At 38.3% G+C, this 17,549-nt stretch overlaps 1 protein-coding gene across 1 annotated transcript in view; it reads right to left on the bottom strand.

The window, feature by feature from the left end:
• Positions 1–17,549, bottom strand: part of CDC40 (cell division cycle 40) — a 61,120-nt gene that overhangs the window by 5,865 nt on the left and 37,706 nt on the right. Inside the window, exons 8-12 of the mRNA XM_030316148.1 lie at positions 17,354–17,428; positions 15,085–15,130; positions 12,390–12,491; positions 11,325–11,440; positions 10,933–11,066 (exon numbers count right to left, since the gene is read on the bottom strand). Coding sequence (XP_030172008.1) covers positions 10,933–11,066; positions 11,325–11,440; positions 12,390–12,491; positions 15,085–15,130; positions 17,354–17,428 — 473 coding nt within the window. The remainder of the gene's footprint in view (positions 1–10,932; positions 11,067–11,324; positions 11,441–12,389; positions 12,492–15,084; positions 15,131–17,353; positions 17,429–17,549) is intronic.

The following is a 17,549-nucleotide window of genomic DNA, read 5'->3' as shown; positions in this document are numbered from 1 at the left end:
CAGGTCATGATCTCACGGTTTTTGAGTTTGAGCCCCACATTGGGCTCTGTGCTGACAATGTGGAGCCTGCTTGGGATTCTCTCTCTCTGCCCCTCCCCCCTTGCTCTGTCTGTCTCTCTCTTTCAAAAATAAGTAAACTTAAACTTCTAGGAGGGTCTTGGTTAGAAGAAAACATTTTTAGGTGTAACCTGGGAAATAGTATCATTTATCAAATTTCCAATGCTTTATACCTCTAAGATATCAATGAGAAGTCACATTTAAAATTTTTTTTCAACGTTTTTATTTATTTTTGGGACAGAGAGAGACAGAGCATGAACGGGGGAGGGGCAGAGAGAGAGGGAGACACAGAATCGGAAACAGGCTCCAGGCTCCGAGCCATCAGCCCAGAGCCTGACGCGGGGCTCGAACCCACGGACCGCGAGATCGTGACCTGGCTGAAGTCGGACGCTTAACCGACTGCACCACCCAGGCGCCCCGAGAAGTCACATTTAAAATGACTCAAATGTATCGAAAAGAACCTCAGTCTGAAAAAGGCTCAACCATTTGTCTCTCCTCATATAAAATTATTACCAAAAATCATCGGTAACATGGACTAAACCACAGGAGCAGTTCTAAATTAAATTAACCATAGTCTAGGTTCAGATCAATCAAGGTTTTACTAAAAGTAAACAGAAAAAAAAATGTAAGTCGATCCCTTCTTTCAAGGAATCTTGGTACAATGAGTGGTAGACTAAGAAAGGAGTCTCAATACTCTGTGGACTTCGTCACTGCTAGCAAAAATGCCTGCTAGGCATAGTTATATTTAATAAACACAACGCTATTTTCTAATTAGAAACTGTAATTCAGTTTAATAAGCTAGTAGCTTACATCTTACAATCATCTTCAGTCTGGAAATGATATCACTGAAAAAGCCTTAACAAAAATCCATGAAACTGTAAAGATAAAAGATAAACAGGAGGATCAACCTCTGTCGAATTTTCTTCCAAAAATATTTTAACAAAATAAACACCTTTGGGAGAAAACATGTCGGTGACATCTCACTCGTTTAGCAATTAGCATACCACAGGCTGCTCCATATCTAATTATAATCTCTTATTCTCCTTTAAAACTGTCTGCTAGTCGTAATAATTTAGTATTGTTTAAGAAAACCAAGTTTCCTTTAGTCTGCTTGTATCATTGTGCTACTCTTAGCAGGCTTAGGGTGTACAAGTTTGGCAAACACCACCCGTCTGAATGATAGTAATAGTAATTTCAATTTTCCTAGTAATAATAGTAATAATTTTCCTATTGGTGGGATCAGTTCTCACGTTGAGGTGGCCAGGGCCTCCCTTTGTCTTCCAAGGAAGCTGCCAGTAGCACCAGTAGTTGCCTTTCAGAGACAGCTGTATGTGGTGAAGGATGGTGCTGGGGATCCGGAGGTGGTTTTGATGCCTACTTGTCTTTGTAGCAACACTGATCCTCACTTCTGTTTCTTTCCAACTAATCAGACTGGATGCAAGTTATCTTCTGTCCCCACCAGATCCTTCTTTCATCTAACTGTCCAGCCATATAATTAATTCAGGTTCTGGATGTTTTAGGTAGGCCTCAGGGTATCCACAAGGCACAAGCCTCTAACAGATACACAAAAGAGAAAGAGAAAGAAATCAAAGCATACTGCTATATAAAATCATCTAATCACAAAGGAAGAGAGAAAGAGAGAAAGGAATAAAGGAGAGAAAGGAATAAACAGCCAGAAAACAATGAACAAAACGGCACTAGTAAGTCCTTACCTATCAATAATTACTTTAATTGTAAATGGACTAAGTTTAGACAAATATAGGTTAGCTGAATGGATAAAAACAAAACAAACAAACAAGACCCAATATTGCGTATAAGAGAATCACTTCAGTTTTAAGGACACACACAGATTGAGAGTGAAAGGATGGAAAATATATTCCATACAAATGGAAATCAAAAGAAAGCAGGGGTAGCTGCTCTACTTGTATGAAACAAAGTAGACTTTAAGCTAAAAATTCCCAGTAGTAGAAAGGTCATTATATAATAATAAAGGAGTCAATTCATCAAGAAGATATAACAAATATAAATACTTATACACCCAACATCAGAGCACCTAAATATATAAAGCAAACATTAACAGATCTGAAGGGAGACATAGATAGCAATACAGTAATAGCAGGGGACTTCAGTACATTGTCAACAATAGATAGATCATCCAGACAGAAAGTCAATATGAAAACATTGCACTTAAATGACATATTGGACCAGATAGACCTAACTGACATACACAGAATATTCCACCCAACAGCAGCAGAATACACATTCTTCTCATGTACACATGAAATATTCTCCAGGAAAGATCATATATTAGGCTACAAAGAGTCTTAATATCTTTAAGAAGATGGAAATCATATCATGCATCTTTTCTGACCACTATGGTATGAAGTTGGAAATCAATTACAATAAAACTGGAATATGTACAAGTATGTGGAGATTAACAACACACTACTAAACAAAACATGAGTCAAAGACATAATCAAAAGGGAAATCAAAACTATCCTGAGACAAATGAAAACAGAAAAACAACAGACCAAAACTTATGGGATACAGCAAAAACCGGAGGGAAGTTTATATTGATAAACACCTACATTAAGCAAGAAGAATCTCAAACAACTTAACTTTACACTTGAAGGAACTAGGAAAAGAAGAACAACCTAGGTCCAAGTTAGAAGAGGAAGAAAATAACAAAGATCAGAGAGAAAAGAGACTAAATAGATACAGATAGGAAAGAGACTAAATAGAGACTAAAGAGATAACAGAAAAGATCAATGAAACTAAGCAGTTTTTTTTTTTTTGAAAAAGAAACAAAATTAACATTTAGCTAAACTAAGAGAAAAACTCAAAAGAGACATTACAACTGATAATATAGAAACACTAAGGATCACGAGAAACTACTATAAACAATTATATACCAACAAATTAGAAAACCTAGAAGAAATGGATAAATTCCTAGCAACATGCAATTTACCAAAACTGAATCATGAAGAAGTAGAAAATCTGAACATGACTAAGGAGGTTGAAGCAGTAATCGATAACCTCCCAACAACAAAAAAAGTCCAGGACCAGATGGCTTCACTGGTAAGTTACACCAAACATTTAAAGAAGAATTAATATTAATCCTTTTCAAACTCTTCCAAAAAATAGAGAATTCTTCCAAATTCATTTTATAAGGCCAATATTACCCTGATACCAAAGCCAGACAAGGATACTACAAGAAAATTAGAGGCCAACATCCCTGATGAATATAGATGCAAAAATACTCAATACAGTTTTAGCAGACTGAATTCAACAGTACATTAATGGAATCATATACCATGATCAAGTGGGATTTATTCCTGGGATGCAAGGATGGTTCAACATACACGTATCAATAAATGAGATACAAAAATGAAGGATAAAAATTATATGATAATCTCAATAAATGCAAAAAATATTTGACAAAATTTAACATCCTTTCATAATAAAAAGTCTCAATAAACTGGGCATATATAGAACATACCCATGTGTGACAAACCCACAGCTAACATCATACTTAACTCTAAAAGGCCGAAAGCTTTTCCTCTAAGATCAGGAAGGGTGTCCCCTCTAACCACTTCTATTCAACATAATAGTATTGGAAATCCTGGTCAGAGCAATCAGACAAGAAGAAAAAGGCATCCAAATCAAAAAGAAGTAAAACTGTCTCTGTTTGCAAATGGCATGATATTATATATAGAAAACCCTAATGACTTCACACACACAAAAAGACCGTTAGAACTAATAAATGATTCAGTGAAATTGGAAGATACAAATTCAACATTCAAAAATCAGTCGCATTTCTAGGCAATAACAATGAACTACTGGAAAAATAAATTAAGAAAACAATCCCATTTATAGTAGCATCAAAAAACAAGAAAATACGTAGGAATAAACTTAACCACGAAGTTAAAAGACCTGTATACTGACAACTATAAAACACTGATGAAAGAAACTGAAGATGACACAAATAAGTGGAAAGATACTCCATGTTCATGGGTCTGAAGAATTAACATTGTTAAAATGTCCGTAATACCCAAAGCAATCTACAGATCTGATTCAATATCTATCAAAATTCCCATGGCATTTTTGACAGAATTAGAACAACAATCCTTAAATTTGTATGGAACCACAAAAGACTCCAAAGCAATCCTGAGAAAGAATAAAGCTGGAGGCATCAGGCTTCCTGATTTTAACCATATTACAAAGCTACAGTAATCAAAACAGTATGGTATTAGACATTTAAAGCAGAGATAATACCTATCCTTCTCAACCTGTTCCAAAAAATAGAAAGGGAAGGAAAACTTCCAGACTCATTCGATGAAGCCCGCATTACTTTGATTCCCAAACTAGACAGAAACCCAGCAAAAAAAGAGAACTACAGGCCAATATCCCTGATGAGTACAGATGCAAAAATTCTCAATAAGATACTAGCAAATCAAATTCAACAGCATATAAAAAGAATTATTCACCATGATCAAGTGGGATTCATTCCTGGGATGCAGGGCTGGTTCAACATTCACAAATCAATCAAGGTGATACATCACATTAATAAAAGAAAACATAAGAACCATATGATCCTGTCAATCGATGCAGAAAAAGCATTTGACAAAGTTCAGCATCCTTTCTTAATAAAAACCCTCGAGAAAGTCGGGATAGAAGGAACATACTTAAAGATCATAAAAGCCATTTATGAAAAGCCCACAGCTAATATCATCCTCAATGGGGAAAAACTGAAAGCCTTCTCCCTGAGATCAGGAACACGACAGGGATGTCCACTCTCACCACTGTTGTTTAACATAGTGTTGGAAGTTCTAGCATCAGCAATCAGACAACAAAAGGAAATCAAAGGCATCAAAATTGGCAAAGATGAAGTCAAGCTTTCACTTTTTGCAGATGACATATTATACACGGAAAACCCGACAGACTCCACCAAAAGTCTGCTAGAACTGATACATGAATTCAGCAAAGTCACAGGATACAAAATCAATGTACAGAAATCAGTTGCATTCTTACTAATAATGAAGCAACACAAAGACAAATAAAGAAACTGATCCCATTCACAACTGCACCAAGAATCATAAAATACCTACGAATAAACCTAACCAAAGATATAAAAGATCTGTAAAAGCTTATGAAGCAAATTGAAGAAGATATAAAGAAATGGGAAAAACATTCCGTGCTCATGGATTGGAAGAATAAATATTGTTAAAATGTCAATACTACCCAAAGCAATCTACACATTCAATGCAATCCCAATCAAAATTGCACCAGCATTCTTCTTAAAGCTAGAACAAGCAATCCTAAAATTTGAATTTTTTTTTTTAACGTTTATTTATTTTTGAGACAGAGAGAGACTGAGCATGAATGGGGGAGGGTCAGAGAGAGAGGGAGACACAGAATCCGAAAACAGGCTCCAGGCTCTGAGCGGTCAGCACAGAGCCCGACACGGGACTTGAACTCACGGACCGCAAGATCATGACCTGAGCTGGAGTCGGACGCTTAACCGACTGAGCCATCCAGGCGCCCCAAGCAATCCTAAAATTTGTATGGAACCACAAAAGACCCTGAATAGCCAAAGTAATATTGAAGAAGACCCAAGTGGGAGGCATCACAATCCCAGATTTTAGCCTCTACTACAAAGCTGTAATCATCAAGACAGCATGGTATTGGCACAAAAACAGACACATAGGCCAATGGAATAGAAACCCCAGAATTGGACCCACAAAACTATGGCCAACTAATCTTTGGCAAAGCAGGAAAGAATATCCAATGGAAAAAGACAGTCTCTTTAACAAATGGTGCTGGGAGAATTGGACGGCAACATACAGAAGAATGAAACTAGACCACTTTCTTACACCATTCACAAAAATAAACTCAAAATGGATGAAGGACCCGAATGTGAGACAGGAAACCATCAAAACCCTAGAGGAGAAAGCAGGAAAAAACCTCTCTGACCTCAGCTGCAGCAATATCTTACCTGACACATCTCCAAAGGGAAGGGAATTAAAAGCAAAAATGAACTATTGGGACCTCATCAAGATAAAAACCTTCTGCACTGCGAAGGAAACAATCAACAAAACTAAAAGGCAACCAATGGAATGGGAAAAGATATTTGCAAATGACATATGGGACAAAGGGCTAATATCCAAAATCTATAAAGAACTCATCAAACTCCACACCCAAAAAACAAATAATCCAGTGAAAAAATAGGCAGAAGACATGAACAGACATTTCTCTAAAGAAGACATCCAGATGGCCAACAGGCACATGAAAAGATGCTCAACGTCACTCCTCATCAGGGAAATACAAATCAAAACCACACTGAGATACCACCTCACGCCAGTCAGAGTGGCTGAAATGAACAAATCAGGAGACTATAGATGCTGGAGAGGATGTGGAGAAACGGGAACCCTCTTGCACTGTTGGTGGGAATGCAAACTGGTGCAGTTGCTCTGGAAAACAGTGTGGAGGTTCCTCAAAAAATTAAAAATAGACCTACCCTATGACCCAGCAATAGCACTGCTAGGAATTTACCCAGGGGATATAGGAGTGCTGATGCATAGGGGCACTTGTACCCCAATGTTTATAGCAGCACTTTCAACAATAGCCAAATTATGGAAAGAGCCCAATTGATGAATGGATAAAGAAGTTGTGGTTTATATAAACAATGGAATACTACTTGGCAATGAGAAAGACTGAAATATGGCCTTTTGTAGCAATGTGGATGGAACTGGAGAGTGTTATGCTAAGTGAAATAAGTCATACAGAGACAGACAGATACCATTATGTTTTCACTCTTATGTGGATCCTGAGAAACTTAACAGAAGACCATGGGGAGGGGAAGGGGGAAAAAAAGTCAGAGAGGGAGGGACGCAAACCATAAGAGACCCTTAAAAAAGAATAAACTGAGGGTTGATGGGAGGTGGGAGGGAGGGGAAAGTAGGTGATGGGCATCGAGGAGGGCACCTGTTAGAATGAGAACTGGGTGTTGCATGGAAACTAATTTGACAATAAATTCATAAAAAAAAAAAAAAGATTACTTAAGTAAATTAAAAAAAAAAAAACCTAAAGAAAAAAAGACTGAAAATCAACAATCTAAACGTGCAACTCAAAAATTAGAGGAACAACAAGTAGAACAATGAAACTAAAAGCAATAAAAAGAAGTAATAATCCATTAGTATAAAAAAAAACAAAAAAAAACCCAGTATGGTATTGTATAAAAACACAGATCAAATAGAGCAGAACAGAAAGCCCAGAAATAAATCCATGCATATATAGTCAACTTATTTTTGACAAAGGAGCACAGAATACACAATGGAGAAGGTACAGTCTCTTCAATAAATGGTGTTGGGAAAACTTGATATTCACATGCAAAAAATGAAACAGGACCCCCTATCTTACACCACACACAAATTCAAGTCAAAATGTATTGACGATTTGAACATAAGTCCTGAAACTCCTGGAAGAAAACACAGCAGAGAAGCTCCTGGATACTGGTCTTTGCAAATATTTTCTGGATTAGACTAACCTTAAGCAAGGCAACAAAAACAAAAATAAACAAGTGGGACTACCTCAAAGTAAAAAGCTTCAGTACAGCAAAGGAAAACCATCAACAAAATGCAAAGGCAACCTAAGGAATGGCAAAAAATATTTGCAAACCACAGATCTGATAAGGGGCAATATCCAAAATATATAAGGAAGTCACACAATTATTATCAAAAATCCAAGTAACCCAGTTAAAACTTGGGCAAAGGACCTGAACAGACATTTTCGCAGAGAAGACATACAAATGGCCAACAGGTACAGGAAAGTGCTCAACATCACTCATCATCAGGGAAATGCAAATCAAAACCATAATGAGATATCACCTTACATGTTGGGATGGCTATTATCAAAAAGACAGACAACAAATGCTGGTGAGGATGTGGAGAAAAGGGAACCCTTGTGCACCGTTGGTGGAAATGTAAATGGGTGCATATAGCTACTATGGAAAATAGCAGGGAGATTCCTCAAGAAATTTAAAATAGCATTACAATATGATTCATCAATACTACTTCTGGGTATATATCCAAAGGAAATGAAATCACTATCCTGAAGAGGTATTTGTACTTTCCTATTCAATGCAGCATTATTCACAATAGCCAAGGTAGGAAAGCAACCGAGGTGTGAAAGAATGGATTAAAAAAATGTGGTATTTACATATATAATGGAGTATTATTCAGCCTTTAAAAAGGGGAACGAGGGGCGCCTGGGTGGCGCAGTCGGTTAAGCGTCCGACTTCAGCTCAGGTCACGATCTCGCAGTCCGTGAGTTCGGGCCCCGCGTCGGGCTCTGGGCTGATGGCTCAGAGGCTGGAGCCTGGTTCCGATTCTGTGTCTCCCTCTCTCTCTGCCCCTCCCCCGTTCATGCTCTGTCTCTCTCTGTCCCAAAAATAAATAAACGTTGAAAAAAAAAAAAATAAAAAGGGGAACGATGCCATTTGCAACAACATGGATGAACCTGGACAGCATTACGCTAAGTGAAATAGGCCAGACAAAGACAAATACTACATATTATCATTTATATGTACAAGAGTCAAACTCTTACAGAAATAGAGTAGATCGGTGGCTGCCACAGGGTTGGATCAGGATAGGGAACTGCATGAGGCTGGTAAAAGGGCACAGACTTTTAGTTGTAAGATGAATAGGGTCTGAAGATCTAATGTAGAACATGGTGATTGTAGCTATTGTATTGTATAATTGAAATTTGTTAAGAGAGTAGATAGAACCTAAGTGTTCTTACCAAACAAAAAAGGTAAATATTAAAATACTGTACAGTGGTAGATGGGCTAACTTGGTAGGAATCCTTTCACAAGGTATACATATATCAAATCGTTATGTTATAAACTTTAAATATATTACAATTTTATTTGTCAATTCTAGCTTAATAGAGCTGGAGAAAAAACCCCTTAAGCTTTGGAATAAGTTTAATACAGGTTTGAATTCTGGCCTTTCATGTGTCATGGAACCTGGGGTAAATTACTTAACCTATACTAGTTTCCTCATCTATAAAAACAGGGATAGCAAATATATCTATTCCAGAAAACCACTTTGCACATGAAATGAAAGAGCTCACACAAAATGCTTGGGATGCTTGGCACACAGAAAGGGCTCAATAGATGCAGCGTCATTAATCACTATGACAGTAACGACTCCCTTAGACACTCAGTGCATACGGCATGCCAGGCACTGTGCTGGCACTGGGGACACACCGTGAGCACGGCTGACACAGGTCTCTCTCGGTCGGGAACTTGTCAGGGAAGAGGAACAAATACGCAAGCACTGAAAAGCGGCAGGAAGCAAAGCATTATGTGGGGTCACAGATGGGAAGCACTTATCCTCGTGTGAGGATTGGTGAGGAAGGCTCCACTAGCAAATGGGGATTAAACTGAAGTAAGTCTAAGGATGTCATCATTTATAATGAAACAGTAGTAGGACTCTTAGGAGCATTTCTTCAGCTCTGAGAAGGGAAAACAAGAAACATGCTGAGCTCACCCCTTAATGTAATCAAAATATGTGCTGACCAATGCTGTCATTTAGAAAACACACACAAGTGTTCTTAGAGCCCTGTAACTGGTGCATCATTTAAATATTTACCCATTTCTTTTATACCATCCACGTTTTAAAACAAAGCTGAAATACTATCTGAAGATAGAAACATCTGAAAGTTTAAGTATAATCGAACTGTCAGATTCTGTGCGTGTAACATCACTTCCACAGAAAGATCTTAGTTATAAGAGGGTCTCAAAACATGTACTTTAAGGATGACATAAAAACTATACATAAAGTATAAAGTCAGCTCCCCATGAGATGGGGGTGATTTGAAGGGGTGTACTGGTGGTGAGTGTGGGAGAAATTGCAGTTAAATTACATGAAACCTTCAATTACTCAAATTTCCCTGACAGTGGCTAGGGACCTGCTCAGCTCCCCAAAGGGACTCCGTTTTCAGTTTCAGGAGGAAACTACTGGCTGTAGTTCAGGGCTTCCCACTTCTTAAAGCAGAACAACTTCTGTGGTGAGAAGTCACATTTTCTAGTCCCTGTAAGGCCATAACCACGGTTAAGCTGTGCTTCCTAACTGACTATAAAAACAACCTGGGCTCCATCCAAACATTCATTTTAACAAAAAGATTATTACGCATTTCTTTGTAAGGAAATTATAAAACATGACCTATGATACTGAGTGAAACTAGCGTTAGTATTTCTTGACTTTAGAAAAGTGTTGTTTTTTTTTTTTTTTCCCTTCTCTGGGAAAGCAAAATTAACCAATATATTCTCCAAATAAAACATCTGTTTTCTCCCAGTATGGGCTATGAATAGCAGGACACGATGGGTGATGACATGGGGCAATTTTCAGTACCGAATAATCATAATACAGACATTTAAAAAAAATCAAGATGTTTTAAAATATTTTCTTTGGGTTGGCTCTGAGGCCAGGATCTAATGCTCAATCCCAGCCGTGAACAATACAGTCTATACATTTGTGGGCCCTATGTGTCATCGGTCATTTTGCAAAGCACCTAACGAATCTAAGTCAAAACAATATAAACTTGTCGGCAATACAAGAAAAATGACTCCAAACATATAGCCTTTGGTTAGACTGTCCCAAGACTATCAAAGGTAGCAGGTCTAAATTTTTATTTCCATATTCTGGATACTTAAATATTTACAACAGTTTGGTTGGCAAGCCAGAGATCACAGTTGTGAAAATCTTCAAATGGTTGCATAGTATGTACGAAAGCTGGTCTTTCTTTGGCTACAGATTTTTAAACTGCTTGCTATTTATATATGAATCAGATTTTCTACCAACAGAAACTCACCATTCCCAAACTCGGAGGCTCTTATCGTCAGATGTGCTCACAAATCTCCTGTTCTCATCAACAAAAACAATGGTGTTGACGGCTCCCAAATGCCGGTCATACTCCTGCACAATTTCTCCACTTCGAATGTCCCACTGTACATCAAACAAGACAAGAGGTAAACACAGAAGTGGAGCAGATTTATGAAAATAAAGAGATATCAGACCCATGGAAAGTGAAGAAGAAAAAAATCTCTAACATAATGTTTTTTACGACCGACTGTTTTCTACTAAAAATAGCCCATTAGCAGTCCCTAAGAGCAGCAAGCGTTAAACAAGTTAATATTCTTTATTCCATCCCCTAATACAACATAAGCTGTAGAAGTCTTACTAAAATACTGTGAAAAGACTTACCTGCACAATCTTCTTATCAGACATGCCAGCTACAAAGAGATTTTGCTTATCTTCATCAGGATTAAATTTGACACAATAGGGCACTTTTCGGTTTGTAAACCTTGATATACACTGTCCTAAAACCAAAGACTCAAGTTAAGGTAGGTAAAATAAACCCTGGGATGAAAATCTAGAGACCATCTGCTTAATAAATTTTGGGGAAGGGCAGCCTGCTTGTTCTTTACTATAAACTACATTGTTCCTTTTCACAGATTCTTAATGATTAAAAATAAATTTTTCAAAAGTGAATCATCAATTGCAGAATAGATAAAATGATTATGATGTGTAGCCGGAGTTGAGAGCCACTGTGGGTTAAGAGTATGGGCTTTGGCATTAGACCTTGGCTGAAACCAGTTCGGCCATTTACTAGCTGTGTGACTCTGGAAAAGTTACCTCTTTAAGCTTCAGCTTCTTCGTCTATAGGAATGATAAGAATAATTATAGGGATATTTTAAGAATTGAATGCAATACTGGGCGTAAGTGCACAGCACAATGCCTGGTAAACAGTGTTCAATAAATATGAGCTATTACCTTTCCCCTTAAAACTCAGTAAGACAAAAGATGGTTATACAAAACCATACTGGCCACAACGTACTGATGCAATTAATGTTTGTGAATATATAAAACCAACTCGCCTATGGGCCTGTAAACTGACTTATCTTAATGTGGGCAATCAAATTTAATGTTGTTCATCAGACATTTATTGTGCTTCCATTATGTGCAATGCCGCGTGCTACGTGATGGAAGAGAACAAAAATCAATTAAATAGTCTATGGAAGATTTCAGATTTGCTTGTCTATCAGCACGTTTGCTTTATAAATTGTATTTGATGGAAACAAAGTTTCATAGTAAAAAAGCTACTTACGTAGCTGAGTTTCAACTCTACATTTTATGATATTAGCTGATGGTGGTATGAGAATCAGCAGTTACAGATGGCATCATCTGCCACAGAAGACCACTCACACTATTTCATTTATCAATGCTAATTTATAAGATAAATATGGATTAGTATCAGTGAGCTCTTACCTGTCTCAGTGTCCCAGAGCTTAAGATACCTGTCATAAGCTGCACTGAGGAACTGTGTTCCTGCAGTATTAAAGCAGATGTCCCTAACAGCTTTACTGTGACCTAAAGGTGGAGACAATAAAAACGGAGGTGAGGTGAAATATCTCTTAAAACACAAGCACTGTTAAGAGAAATAGCATTTTCAAGCCACACTGTGAGTCAAAATCTCTGGAATCCTATTCCCTGACTTACTGACTCAGAGTTCAGTTAGGTGTGGGCTTGGGAACGTAGGAGGTTTTTTTATTTCCCCTTCAAAAAGCTCCCTAGGTGTTTCTGAGGCATAACATTTAGGTAAGAACCAAGAGACAAGGGGTAACTTTTTTTTTTTTTTTTGAAGTAGGTCATAGCAATCTTTTAATATGTAATACACATAACTGATGACTAAGCAGTCAAGAATTTAAGGAAACATAACAGGCCAATTATTGCCAACGAAAAAGAAGGGACTAGTGACATGTCGGAGGTTCGCTCTCCAGATTACTCACTAAGTGAAACAAAGTGACCTAACCCTCAAGTTCATGGAATCACAGCCCTTCTTCAGTAGCTGTGGATTTCTGTGATCACATTACCAAGTTTCACAGAAGTGAATTCAGAATCTCCGAGACTAATAAACCTTTTTGAAACAAATATCAATTTCTATTTTAAGATAGCATTTTGACAATATATTAATTTTAAAGTGCTTTGCTTGGAAATCAATCCTGCCAGGCCAGTCAACTCTTCTGAAAGTTACAGAGACAAATAAAATGTGGCTAAATGAAAGCAGAAACTTTCCTATTCTTTACCACCCCATCATGACCAAGACTGACAAGTACAATTGTGCAAAATGTGCACTGCACAAATTGTCAACCACACACAGCAGCCCTGAACCAGCACCACCAGTGAACTAGTCAGGCAATGTGCTACAGTAATTAGGTATTCTTTTCTACAGCAAGAGTCCCATCTTCCGAAAGCAGGTAATTTTCAGTTTTCCACTGAAAAACTGCCAGGTTGCGGTGGGGAGACAGATGGGGACCAAATCCACTAAATGTACAGGAGGCATTTTGTTCCCCCGTACGCTGCTGAGAGCCTTCCCACAAGTCCTCCTATAGGCACCTTGGGCAGTATTTATTTGTGGGGTGAGGCCCTAAAATCATAACAAAGCCTGCAGAAAGGACTCCCACTTGAATCTAAAAACAGAGCCACTATGATTTACACAAATAGTGTTTCGATGATGTACAGTTAAATCTGGAAACATAACCAGCCTTCATATGAAATCTGCCCAAGACTGTAAACTATTCTCTGCCAGAAGGGTTTGCCACGAAGCTGTTCTCTTTTTGGCCTTGTTTTCTCCTTCAAGGAGTTCACTCAATCTTACCCTTTTGTATGCTGTAGCTGTCAATTCCTAACTTCTCTTCAAAGCTCAACATCTGGCCATCTAATTGCTTACTGGAAATTTTCATCTCCATATCCCAAAGGCAGCTCAAACTTAACAAGTGATACCTCATCATCCTCTTCTGTTCCCTCTCTTGGCGAATGGCACCACCATTCACCCAGCCAGCTGGGAGTCACCCTAGATTCCTGATGCACTCTTATCACTTACATCCGCTAAGTCCTGCTGATTTTTAACTCGATTGTTTTTCCTCTCTATGCGCCGCTTTAGTCCAGACTCTTAGCATTTCTAATCTAGACCAATGAAATAACCCTGTAATTCATTTCCCTGCCAGCGGGCCTGCCCCACCAAAACATCTTCCATACTGTCACTGTGATCTCTATAAACTTCAAATCTAATTAAGCTAATTTCCTGCAAAAGCCGTTTAATGGATGGCTTTCCAAGGTCCTCTGGATAGATTCTACACTCCTTATTTTTTTTAATTTTTAAAAAATTTAGTTTATTTATTTTTGAGAGACAGAGAGAGCGAGCGAGAGAGAGAGCACGAGAGTGTGAGTGTGGGCGTACATGTGGGGGAGGGGCAGAAAGAGAGAGGGAGACACAGAATCCAAAACAGGCTCCAGGCTCTGAGCTATCAGCACAGAGCCCAATGCGGGGCTCGCACTCACAAATCGTGAGATCATGACCTGAGCCGAAGTCAGACACTTAACTGAACCACCCAGGCACCCCGATTCTGCACTCCCTACTAAGGGCATGTAAGGTCCTCCATGCCTTGCCTCTTGTTATACTGCTTTCTCTGCTTGTCATCTCTCACCATATCCCATACCCTGGCAATTCCGAAATATACCTGGCTGCCCCAAAGCAGCATGCTTTCTCAAACCACTTTTGCTTTTCTTCTCAGTTCCCTTTTTTGTCTGTTTGGGAGGACTTAGTCCCTCTTCAAGACTCAGCTCAAGTTTTTGAAGACTTTCCTTCATTATCGGTACAATAAAATTACTGTCAATGATGTTATCTTAGTTTTAAAAAGTCTTTCCAAACAGGGGCTCCTGGGTGGCTCAGTCGGTTAAGTGTCTGACTTTGGCTCAGGTCATGATCTTGTGGTTCCTGGGTTCAAGCCCCGTGTCGGGCTCTGTGCTGACAGCCTGCTTCAGATTCTGTGTCTCTTGTCTCCCTCTCTCTCTGCCCCTCCCCTACTCATTCTCTCTCTCTCTCTCTCTCTCTCAAAAATAAACATTAAAAAAAAAAAGTATTTCCAAACAGATTTATAGCCAGAGATAAAAGAAGTATTACCAATAAATGTTCGTAGACAGCGCCTGTCTCCATAAACCTCCCATAGCTGGGGGAAAAAAACACAGAGAAATTAAATTTAATAGAAGACTTGGGTAAAATGACAAGTTTCAATCAATAACAACAGTCGTATGCTGGCTATGTGTGTGCATATATGTGTGTACAGGGGATTTAACCAAAGGCATTATATTTAAGGGAACATGTTGCTTAGAGCTGTTAGTCTATGTTGCAACATTTGAACCATACACACACACACAAACACACACACACACACACACACACACACACACACAGAAGTTTGAAATCTGACACTGAAAGATACACCAAAATATCAAGAGAACATAGATGGAGCTAATAAAAGTGACTTTCACTTCTTGTTCTTTTCTGTATTTGATATATTTTCTATGATGAAAACTTTTATGTAATATTATGAGCTACTTCTGGAAGAATTAAATACTATTAAAAACTGCCATGTTTATAACATTTTGGTCCTTACCAAATGTATTTCATTTTTTTGGAACTTACTGAAGCCACAAAATATTATAGAAGCTATATGGAAATGATGATCTAGGCTATAATAGGCTAATAATTCTCATCACATCTAAAGTGAATTAATACAATAGCTTCAAAACTACCTTTATTCTTGCCTACCTCAAATCAAACCGTTGGTAATGTTACTAGTGTTCTAAAACAGCACTTCCTGGCCACCCAGTGCCAACAGCATAAAGTCTCAGTTCCCACAGCATACCAGGCAAAGGACTTCCAGGACCTACCTGGTCCTTGGCCTATGACTGTTGCCACTCTGTATCTCTCAGATTCGAGACTCCAGAAACCACAAACTTACAGTGTTCAGCACACGCCATGCCTATGCATCCTATTCACTCTTTTTGGACCTGCTCCACTCCCTACACTCCCCACCCCTGCCATCCCCTTTACTTAGTTACCCTCCTACTGAAGTGTGCTTCCTCTTTGAAAACAGAGCACCTTATGCCAGGTTCTATAAGCATCATTTACATCATAAAGAAATGATTACCCTAAGGGCAGGGAGAGGGTCTTTTTTAAACTTTTTTTTTTTTTAATTTTTTTTAACGTTTATTTATTTTTGAGACAGAGAGAGACAGAGCATGAACAGGGGAGGGGCAGAGAGAGAGGGAGACACAGAATCTGAAACAGGCTCCAGGCTCTGAGCTGTCAGCACAGAGCCCGACGCGGGGCTGGAACTCACGGACCGCGAGATCATGACCTGAGCCGAAGTCAGACGCTTAACCGACCAAGCCACCCAGGCGCCCCATGGAGAGGGTCTTAATATATTTTTAGTCTTGGCCTGTTGACATATTAGGTACCTAAAAAATGCTTAGGAAATGAAGTAAATTGAACTCTGTTTTTTCAATTGGTCAGAAAGACCTTAATCTTAATATAGTTTGTATGAAGTGAAAGTTAAAGGAAACAAGGGGTTTTTACTCCAAACTGTTAGCCTGTCATTTTAAGCTACTGAGTAGAGACAATTGCCTAAATGACTGCCCTCATCAAGAAAAGCTACCTTCACATATCATTGAGTTGTTTACACAGAGTACAATTTTAATGATTCAACTTTCTAAGCCTCAAGAGTACTAGAGGGCTGATATGTCTTGACCATCATAATAATGCAGACACAGAAGACACAAAAAAGAGCACTATTCTTTCAGATTTTAGTTTTAAAAAGGCTTCTCCCATGTTCAAGTTGATATGCTCTGGCAACTGAGCTTTTTCCCCACATACTCTAGAGCGGAAACTTAACCTTAAAGTGGAGCTTCCCAAGACTGTACAACCTGAGAGAAGAGGCTGGGAGCAGTTCTGCTACTTGGTGTCTACTTGCATTTATAAGAAAAAGGATGAATTATGTTACCTACTTTTTGAAATGGGATTTCTATCATGTGTCCTCTCTACCTCATAAGGTTCTGAGGAACAAATGAACTCATATTTGTTACGTATCCAAAGCCTCTATAAAAATACATTATTAGTGATTAAATATTTATATATCTAAATCCAAAGTGATTGATTACATCCTAATCAGTTATCTAAGCTTACAAATGAGCCTAGAGAGTTGGACCACAGAGCCATATTTGAATCAACATGTTTGGAAGCAATTCATAAATGGCTGCATTCACGGGGCCTAAGAGAAAATAATTAGCCTCTAGTTGCCTAACAAACCCAAATTTATTTATAATTAACCAAATAGACTTAACCAAAGCACTAGCATTGCAGCACTCCTACTCTGTTACTGAAAACTCACCTTAATTTTACAGTCCATGGAACAAGACAGCAATAAATGGCCAGAGAGAGGAAACAATCTGACAGCACTGACGCCCTATAAAAAGGTATTACAGTTATCAATCAGAAGGAGTCTAATGTCCGCTAAAGTGAAACAAGGAAAGTATGATATATTTTTAAGCAACCTAATTTACTGTTTTTCTTAATTCCAAAAATCA

This window comes from Lynx canadensis, chromosome B2 (genome assembly GCF_007474595.2).
Source record: "Lynx canadensis isolate LIC74 chromosome B2, mLynCan4.pri.v2, whole genome shotgun sequence".
NCBI classification, from domain to species: domain Eukaryota; kingdom Metazoa; phylum Chordata; class Mammalia; order Carnivora; family Felidae; genus Lynx; species Lynx canadensis.
This window is presented reverse-complemented; position numbering and strand designations above follow the sequence as displayed.